Source organism: Mustelus asterias, chromosome 30 (genome assembly GCF_964213995.1).
Source record: "Mustelus asterias chromosome 30, sMusAst1.hap1.1, whole genome shotgun sequence".
NCBI lineage: Eukaryota > Metazoa > Chordata > Chondrichthyes > Carcharhiniformes > Triakidae > Mustelus > Mustelus asterias.
The window spans coordinates 9,904,712-9,914,320 of NC_135830.1; the positions used below are offsets into that span (position 1 = coordinate 9,904,712).

Here is a 9,609-nt window from a genome sequence, read left to right on the forward strand (position 1 = left end):
CCGACAGATTGACGGCCGTCAGCCTAGGTCCAACACGACAAGTTGCGCCTCCAATTTGGTACCAACAGGGCGCCCGGAAAGTTATTTATCGGGGTTTGAGTTTGAACAACATGTTTACGAAACCTCTCCACCCACCCGCCACATTCATCGCTCTCTGCGCGCCGCCCTTTACCTTGAACTGATCTCGGATTCGAGTTAAAACCGTCCGTCCGTCGCCATTACCCGCACTGCGCATGCTTCAGACCCCTCCCCTATTCACGCTGGTTGGAGGACCAGCCGCTCCCGCTCGGTCCTCCAGCTCCGCCCCCTTTCCCTATTGGTCCAGAGCTGCCGTCAATCAGTCCCCGGCATTATGACGTTGGGCATGCGCAGTGCGGCTCATGTCCAGGGACAGGCGCTTGTTTGTCTGATCAGAGGGTTGGTGCAGACTTGCTGGGCCAAATGGCCTCCTTCTGCACCAGAAGAATTCTATGGAGTATGGAAAGGGAGGGAAGCAGCAGAGGCAGCTGATTGGATTGTCTCAAACTTAGCAACAAAGAAGATCATGAGTTTCTCCTCCTTGAGCATTTGTGGGAGGTGAAGATGGAGGAAGAACAAGGGGAGATATTTCAAAAGGAGCCAAAAGAGAAAATATTGGAAAATCTCAGCAGGTCTGGCAGCATCTGTAAGGAGAGAAAAGAGCTGACGTTTCGAGTCCAGATGACCCTTTGTCAAAGCTGGTGTTTTGAGCTTTGACAAAGGGTCATCGAGACTTGAAACATCAGCTCTTTTCTCTCCTTACAGATGCTGCCAGACCTGCTGAGATTTTCCAGCATTTTCTCTTTTGGTTTCAGATTCCAGCATCCACAGTAATTTGCTTTTATCCATATATTTCAAAAGGAATTCATTTATGTTGATGTTATTAAAAAGATTCAGTGCACAGTATTGAACACAAAGCTAATTTATTTGACTTTCATCCAGAATATTAACCCCATAACTGGGTTGGATTTCATCAACTCCAGCAGAAACAGACCTATTGAACACATTTAAGTCCTGAATGTGATTAACAGTAGAATCCGATCACTATGGTTAATTGTGGATTCGTTGGTGTTTCAGGAGGTTGGATGACTGAGAGAATCCCTTGCCACAATCAGAGCAGGTGAACGGCCTCTCCCCAGTGTGAATTCGCTGATGTACAGTGAGGTTATATGATTGTCTGAATCCAGTCCCACAGTGTATGCATCTGAATGGCCTCTCGTCAGTGTGAGCACATTGATGGCGCATCAGTACACCAGATCTTTTAAAGCACTTCCCACAGTCTGAGCATTTAAAAGGTCTCTCATCAGTGTGAACATGCTGGTGTGTCAGCAGGTAAGATGAAGCAGTGAATCCTTTCCCACATTCGGAGCAGGTGAATGGTCTCTCCCCAGTGTGAACTCGCTGGTGTGATAGCAGTTTGGATGACTGAGTGAATCCCTTCCCACATTCGGTGCAGGTGAATGGTCTCTTCCCAGTGTGAATTTGCTGGTGTGTCAGCAAGTGGGAGGACCTAACGAATCCCTTCTCACACTCAGAGCAGGAGAATGGCCTCTCCCCAGTGTGACTACGACGATGGATTTCCAGTTTGGATGGGTAACGGAATCCCTTCCCACAGTCCACACATTTCCACGATTTCTCCATGGAGTGACTGCACTAACGTTTCGACAGGCTGAAGCCTTGTCCACACGCAGAACACATGTACAGTTTCTCTCCACTGTGAATGGAGCTTTTCAGTTCTGTGTTCAAAATCTGACGATATTCAGGCTAGGATGCATTCAGCAGCTGTCAGACTTTGATGCGATGATGAGGTTGTTTCCAGACTGTAACTCCTCCCCTTCCGATACTCTGTGAATAGGATTTCAAACAGAAAAAAAGGAGTGAGAGAGAACCTACAGAAACAAAAAGGCAGGTTGTGAAATTGAGCTGAATGAACCTGGGAATGGGTGGGACCGGCACAAGGTGAAAGTGACCCTGGCAGCTGTCGCTCTGTCCACATTGGGTGCACATCATTTCCAACTGGAGCCACCTCCACACTGGATGCACACTTTGCCAGCTATGCCACCTCCGCACTGGATGCACACATTGCCAGCTGGAGCCTCCTCCGCACTGGATGCACACATTGCCAGCTGGAGCCTCCTCCACACTGGATGCACACATTGCCAGCTGGAGCCTCCTCCACACTGGATGCACACATTGCCAGCTGGAGCCTCCTCCACACTGGATGCACACATTGCCAGCTGGAGCCTCCTCCACACTGGATGCACACATTGCCAGCTGGAGCCTGCAACCTGGGACTGGGAAAAGGGATGAAGGAGAAAAGGTAACAAAGCCCCAGAGGGACTGGGCTCTGAGGCATGAGCATGTTTTACTAAGGCGTTTCCCCGCTCCCCCGGCCCCACAAGACGGTTCCATTTCTTCCCCGGCCCCATTCCTCTCCAGTCGCTTCTCACCCGATGTTGATCGAACCGACCGACACCCGGACCGCGCATGCTCCAATCACAACATTTTTTCCCCCACGCCTGCGCAGTCTCTCCCTGTAGTGAGGATAGAGCACTTTCTGGCCCGCGGAGGATGATGGGTAATCACTCCACCATTAAAGTGCAATTTTGGTAATTCTGTTTTCTGATCCGTTTGCGATTGCATCCAATGATCCAGATATACAATTATCATTTTTTCTTCATAAACTGCACTTAATTAGTTCTCTGCCATAGTGCTGTCCTGGATATGCTGGTGGCGTTTGCTACCAAATACACCTGTTGGACTTTAACCTGGTGTTGTTAGAATCCTTCATCTGGATATGGTCAACAGCAACAGCTACATTAGAAACTATCCCTACTCTATGTGATGAAAGAGCTCATTTTATTTTCTGTATTAAACACATATATTAATCAAATTCTGAAGGGAGTAACCAGTCATGAAACAGATGATTGTACAATTGATGAACCTTGATTAAGTTATAGATAATGAATCAATAATCATATTGGAAAGACTGGATTTTCATTCAAAACTTGTGAAGTTGAATTATTGCATGTCTCTCTGTTTGCGTGAGAAACAGTAATTTCAGACAAACGGTTCTAATAATGAAGGATCCCTGATAAAGGTCCTGAGGAATGGTACATTACAATGTTTAGTTTGATCCAATGTCATAGAGTCATAGAGGTTTACAGCATGGAAACAGGTCCTTCGGCCCAACTTGTCCATGCCACCCTTTTTTTTAAAAACCCCTAAACTAATCCCAATTGCCCACATTTGGCCCATATCCCTCTATACCCATCATGTAGCTATCTAAATGCTTTTTAAAAGCTAAAATTGTACCTGCCTTTACTACTACCTCTGGCAGCTTGTTCCAGACATTCACCACCCTCTGTGTGAAAAAATTGCCCCTCTGGACACTTTTGTATCTCTCCCCTCTCACCTTAAATAGTGGATAGCAAAGTATTTGAAAGTCAAGAGATTTTACTCTTTTGTATTCTTGTCTGATGTCCTGAGGTTGGGTGGCCACTGTGCCTAAGAACTAATTGAATTTACCCGAGCAGCAGCTTGAGGTAATTATTTTAACTGAGGAAAAGGTTGACTCTGACACAGGGTGCTGGCCACTCAGGGGTGAAAAGTCAGGGCTCCATAATGATTTGTGGCTGGCTGATTAATGAAGACACTCACTCGAGGCAAGAATCACATGTACATCTCAGCAAGTGGGACTGTGTCTGAGACAGAGTCTTGAGAGGGGAGCACTGTGATGGATCAACACCTCGATAAAGTTGTAAAAATCATTGTCTGATTTGATTTGATTTATTATTGTCATATGTATTAGCATACAGTGAAAAGTATTGTTCTTGTGTGCGATACAGACAAAGAGTACCATACGTAGAGAAGGAGAGGATGCAGAATGTAGTGTTACAGTCATAAGAGTTAGAATAAAGTTTTAGAAGCATAGAACGAGTCAAAGATAGAATTAGAGGGTATGCTGGGCACAACTTGCAAGAAGTTGCCACACTCCAGCACCATCTTGGAAGTTTTCCTGAATTGATATGCAAATCTCTTTCCTTTAATAATAATTTTAATGTTAATTTAATGTTGTAAAATTTATTATTCAAAGAATCCTGTCCTGCCTTAATTAAGTCTTGTTTGAACAGACATTTTCTTTTCATGGGGTGTGGGTGTCACTGGCCAGACCAGTATTTTTATTGCCTATTCCTAATTGCCCTTGAGGTGGTGGTGAGCTGCCCTTCCTGAACCGCTGCAGTCCCTGTGGTTTGAGGGACACTCGCAGTGCTGTTAGAGAAGGAATTTACTCAGTCATTCGCAGATTGGGGCGGCTGAGGTTAGTTGTGTTACTGATAAGAAAATCAGAATACAATCAGATAACACAGGTGGGAAAGACAAAAAATCTACTCTGATGTTTTAATCAAGCTGATTTCACATTTATCCAGAATATTACACTACAGCCCAGTTCGAGGAGTTATTAACATCAGCAGAAACAAACTCCAACTGTCAGAACTGAAATATAGAAAATTCACTGAACAGCAGGAGGCCATTCAGCCCATCAGGTCTGTGCTGGCTGGAAAAGTACTGTCCAGTTTCACCCTACTTTCCAGCTCTTGATCTGTCCCTCTGTGTGTTACAGAATCTCAACTGCCTATCTGAGTTCCTGTTTAATGTGATGAGGGTTTCTGCCTCTCCCGTCCTTTCAGGCAGTGAGTTCCAGATCCCCATCACTCTCCGGGTGAAATGATTCCTCCACGAACCCTCCTAATTCTTCAATCCTTTATTCACTAGATTTGAAAATTGAACAGATTGTAATTATATTAAAAAATCACCAACTGACTTCAGCTTTCTGCCACTTCAGCTTTCATCTGGTAACCAGAACTGTGCTCAGTACTCCAGCTTGCTCTAACTAGCATTTTATAAATATAAACAGACTATGCTGGGCAACCTCAGCAGGTCTGGCAGCATCTGTGGGGAGAAACAGAGTTAATCTTTTGGATCTAAATGATCCTTCGACAGAACGTTTTATGAACCGTTTTATAAACATAGAAAATAGGTGCAGGAGTCGGCTATTCGGCCTTTCGAGCCTTCACCACCATTCAATATGATCATGGCAGATCATGCACTTTCAGTATCACAGTCCCACTTTCTGTCCATACCCCTTGGTCCCTTTAGTCACAAGAGTCACATCCAGCTCCCTTTTGAACATATTTAACAAACTGGCCCCAACAGCTTTCTGTGGGAGAGAATTCCGCAGGTTCACAACAAGAAGTTCTTCCTCATCTCAGTCTAAGATTGTAACCCCGAGTTCTGGACTTCCCCAATATCGGGAACATGTTGGGACAGCATCGAGCCTGTCCAGTCCCATCAGGGTTTTAAATGTTTCTATGAGATCCCCTCTCATTCTAAATTCCAGTGAGTAAAAGCCCAGTCGATCCAGTCTCTCTTCATCTGTCAGTCCTGCCATTCCAGGAATCAGTCTGGTGAACCTTAGCTGGACTCCCTCAATAGCAAGAATGTCCTTCCTCAGACTAGGAGACCAAAAATACACACAATACTCAAGGTGTGGCTTCACCAAGGCCCTGTACAACTGAGCAAAACATCTTTACTCCCACACTCAAATCCTCTTGCTATGAAGGCCAGCATGCCATTAGCTTTCCTCACTGCCTGCTGTACCTGCATGCCAACCTTCAGCAACTGTCCCACCATGACACCCAGGTCACGATGCACTTCCCCTTTTCCTAAACTGCCACCATTCAGATAATAATCTTTCTTCCTGTTTTTGCCACCAAAGTTGATAACCTCACATTTATCCACATTATATTGCATTTGCCAAGTATCTGCCCACTCAGCCTGTCCAAGCCACCCTGTAGCCTCTAAGGATCCTCCTCACAGCACACACTGCCACCCAGCTTAGTGTCGGCTGAAAATTGGAGATATTGCATTCAATTCCTTCATCCAAATCATTAATGTATATTATGAACAGCTGGGGTTGCAGCACTGAACCTGCCGGACCCACTCGTCACTGCTTCCCACTCTGAAAAGGATCCATTTATTCCCACTCTCTGCTTCAGTTTGAGCATAATCTCCCTCCTCTTATATACTAGGCTTGGGCCAAATGTCTTCTTGACCACCTGATTGAGACACTTATCAGCCTTGATTGAATTGCAGAGCAGACTCAATGGGCTGAATGGCCTCATTCTGCTCCTACATATTATGGTCTTATGATATACCTGTCCAGCCTCCTTCACAGATGCCTGGATGTTGACTCCAGGTTCTCTCTGATCCTCTATAATTCTCAGCATCATCCCTTTATTGTTCATTCCCTTGTCTTGTCTAATGTCCCAAATTCATTCTCTCTCACTGCTCCAGATCGAATTCCATGTGCCATTTTTCTGCCCATCTGACCAGCCCACTGATATCTTCCTGCAGTCCACGGCTTTCTTCTGGATTGTTAAACACAAATACAATTGTTGTATCATCTGCAAACTGAATCATGAGCCTTACATTTAAGTCTAAGTCATTGATGTATACCACAAAACTGTGGAACCTCACTGGTAACCAGACACTATTCAGTCCTGGGTGTGATTAACAGCAGCAATAACAGCAGAATCCAACCCCTGCTGTCGCCTGTGAACTTGCTGGTGTTTCAGCAGGTTGTTTGACTGAGCGAATCCCTTCCCACACATGGAGCAGTTGAACGGCCTTTCCCCAGTGTGAACTCGCTGGTGTTTCAGCAGATTCTGTTTACTTTTAAATCTCTTCTCACAATCAGAACATTCAAAAGGTCTCTGATCAGTGTGAACAAGTTGGTGTGTAGTCAGGTGGGATGACTGAGTGAATCTCTTGCCGCACAGGAGGCAAGTGTAAGGTCTCTCTCCAGTGTGAACTCGCCGGTGTATCAGAAGGTCGGATGTATCAATGAATTCCTGACAACACACAGGGCAGGTGAACGGCCTCTCCCCAGTGTGAACTCGATGGTGTCTCAGAAGGTGAGCTAACCGAGTGAATCCCTTCCCACAGAGAGAGCAGGTGAATGGCCTCTCCCCAGTGTGAGTGTGCTGGTGTTTCAGAAGATCCTTTTTGCTTTTAAATGTTTTCTCACATTCAGAACAATTGAAAGGTCTCTGATCAGTGTGAACAAATCGATGTTTCAGAAGCTGGGATGAACAAGTGAATCCCTTCCCACACACGGAGCAGATGAACGGCCTCTCCCCAGTATGAGTGCGTTGGTGAATCAGTAAATCCTTTTTACTTTTAAAGTTCTTCTCGCAATCAGAACATTTAAATGGTCTCCGATCAGTGTGAACACTTTGGTGTGTCAGGAGGTGGGATGACTGAGTGAATCCCTTACCACACATGTTACAGATGAATGGCCTCTCCCCAGTGTGAGTGCGTTGGTGAATCAACAAATCCTTTCTGCTTTTAAAGCTCTTCCCACACTCACAACATTTAAACGGTCTCTGATCAGAGTGAACCTGGTGGTGAGTCCGGAGGTTTGATAAAGCATTAAATCCCTTCCCACATTGAAGACAGGTGAATGGCCTCTCACCAGTATGGACATGCTGGTGTGTGTACAGGCTGGATGACTGAGTGAATCCCTTCCCACACACACAGCAGGTGAATGGTCTCTCCCCAGTGTGAATACGTCGATGGGTTTCCAATTCAGATGGGTAATTGAATCCCGTCCCACAGTCCGCACATTTCCACGGTTTCTCCATGATTATTGACAGGCTATCGGGTGTAGGCGGGATGCAGATTTGAGCTCACTATCAGATCAGCCATGATGTTATTAAATGGCGGAACTGGCCCGTGGGGCCGAATGGCCTATTGCTGCTCCTTGTTCACATGGTGCCGGTGTCCTCCTGTCTCTCCAGGTTATATAATCAGTTGAAACCAGGTCCACACAGAGAACACGAGTACGGTGTCTACCTGATGTAAATGTGCTATTTCTTTTCACGCTGTGTGACTGGTTAAAGCTCTGTTCCAGCTGACTGTGGAAAAATAACTGAGATGTCTGTGTCTCGGGGCTTTTCCAGTCACACTGATGTTGAATAATTTCCCAAAGACAAAATAGGCAAACGTTTCTCCTTCCACATTCATAGGCCTTTGAAATTCAGATCCTGAAGAACCATGTGACACTGTCAGATCCCGAGACGTTTGGTTTGAATCGCCCGTCTGCAGATATTCTGGAAAAGGAGTTTACATTGAATTACTTTGAATATACAAGACACAAACAAGCCATTCAGTTTAATTCTTTATACTTGACACATCTTCTCCTGTCCCATAGACCTAATCTCAGCCTTTCAGTTGATTTTTCTATTTCTTTTTCTCTCGTGTGTTTCTCCCATTTCCTTTTGAAACAATCTCAGCACTTTCCTCAACTCATTTCTATGGTGTTTCTAAACCTGTGAGTGAAGACGTTTGTCCTCATTGCCTTCTTGGATTTATTAGTAACTGTCTGGTATTTATGACTCTTTGTTTATTGATCGTTCCTTCTTTTAGACTCTGTCACGAGTGGAAACATTCTCTCTACATTTCCCCTGTCCAAGCCACTAATAATTTTAAAGACTTCTATCAGGTCACTGCTCCATAGGAAAAACCTTCAATCCATTTAATCTTTCCTGAAAGCTGTAATCTCTGTTGACAAACATCATCACAGTCAATGCAGAATAGAAATCACAGAGAGACAAACATTCCTCTTGGAGTTGAGTTTTCTGTGTGCAAATCGTCAATTTGTAACAATGTGTAAAAGCAGTTTTCAAACATCTTTCAGTGTCAATCCACAATAGAAATGCTGAACAGACAATTCACTTTCCTCCACTCCCAGTTTTCTCCCTCCCTCCTCTGTCTGGGTTCAGTTCTCCAGCTCCTGTCTGCAGACTAACAATAAAACCAATGGGTCTGATTGGGGGGTTTGCAGCCTCCAGCGGGTGTTTGTGAATCCTCCCCGCCCACCTCCCAGGGTTTCCTTCCTTTCCAGAGATCAGAGTCCTCATTGATTTGAGGCCAAAGTGTAACCTCTTATTTATTGTCCCCCTCCCCCATCCTCTGATGTGAACCATCCTCCAGTGGCTGAGCCAGGATGGGGCCGTTAACCTGGGCCTGTTCCCGGGAGGGAGGGAGGGAGAAGCCCCGCAGCTGCAAACCAGGGAGCTGACAATGATTCTGAAGGGTTTGCGGATCCACAAATTGTTTCCAAATCCTCCCCAATGTCCAGCCACCTGCTGTCCCTGCGGTAAAGCCAGGGCCTGTTTCCTGGGCCAGAAGTTGGTGCTGTTTCCAGTACAGCCGTGGTTTCCATTCCTATCCTGTGCTCACAAACTCCTCCCGAACCCTCCCCAGCACCATGACTGACACTGAGCATGCTCAGAGCGTGCACCCACACCACCTGATGTGGAGATGCCGGTGTTGGACTGGGTGAGTCACCTGATGAAGGGGCGGCGCTCCGAAAGCTCCTGATTCCAAATAAACCTGTTAGATGTGAACCTGGTGTTGTGACTTCTTACTGTGCACACCACACCTGCGCAGTGCGTTCCCAGGCTCCCCAGCGCTTTATCATCTTTGCGCATGCTCCACTCCCAGCCTGGGCCCGCCCCTCATTCA

The 9,609-nt window shown here is 45.8% G+C and overlaps 3 protein-coding genes across 4 annotated transcripts in view; all 3 read right to left on the reverse strand.

Moving 5' to 3' along the window:
- Positions 1 to 1,263, reverse strand: part of LOC144480743 (uncharacterized) — a 97,932-nt gene extending 96,669 nt beyond the window's left edge. The window contains 1 exon segment of the mRNA XM_078200324.1: positions 1,091 to 1,263. Within this exon segment, the coding sequence (XP_078056450.1) occupies positions 1,091 to 1,263 (173 nt within the window).
- The window catches only part of LOC144481017 (uncharacterized), a 192,388-nt gene extending 182,845 nt beyond the window's left edge, over positions 1 to 9,543 (reverse strand). Inside the window, exon 1 of the mRNA XM_078200651.1 lies at positions 9,493 to 9,543. The gene's annotated coding sequence lies outside the window, so the exon portion shown is untranslated. The remainder of the gene's footprint in view (positions 1 to 9,492) is intronic.
- LOC144481020 (uncharacterized) lies at positions 927 to 9,543 on the reverse strand. Of its 2 annotated transcripts, XR_013495735.1 has the most exons (3): positions 9,433 to 9,543; positions 6,237 to 8,192; positions 927 to 1,863 (listed from the first exon to the last, which is right to left on the reverse strand). XR_013495735.1 is itself a non-coding variant. In XM_078200656.1 (2 exons), the coding sequence occupies exon 2, from the start codon at positions 7,722 to 7,724 to the stop codon at positions 6,576 to 6,578; it is 1,149 nt and encodes a 382-aa protein (XP_078056782.1). In that variant the 5' UTR covers positions 7,725 to 8,192; positions 9,433 to 9,543; the 3' UTR covers positions 4,392 to 6,575. The 2 variants fall into 2 exon arrangements, 1 of the variants encoding a protein (XP_078056782.1); XM_078200656.1 differs by lacking the exon at positions 927 to 1,863 and having other exon boundaries at positions 4,392 to 8,192.
- Positions 9,544 to 9,609: the final 66 nt, after the last annotated feature.

Bases quoted from the DNA above. Each gene is read 5' to 3' on its own strand.
- LOC144481020 (XM_078200656.1), bottom strand. From the start codon at position 7,724: ATGGAGAAACCGTGGAAATGTGCGGACTGTGGGACGGGATTCAATTAC.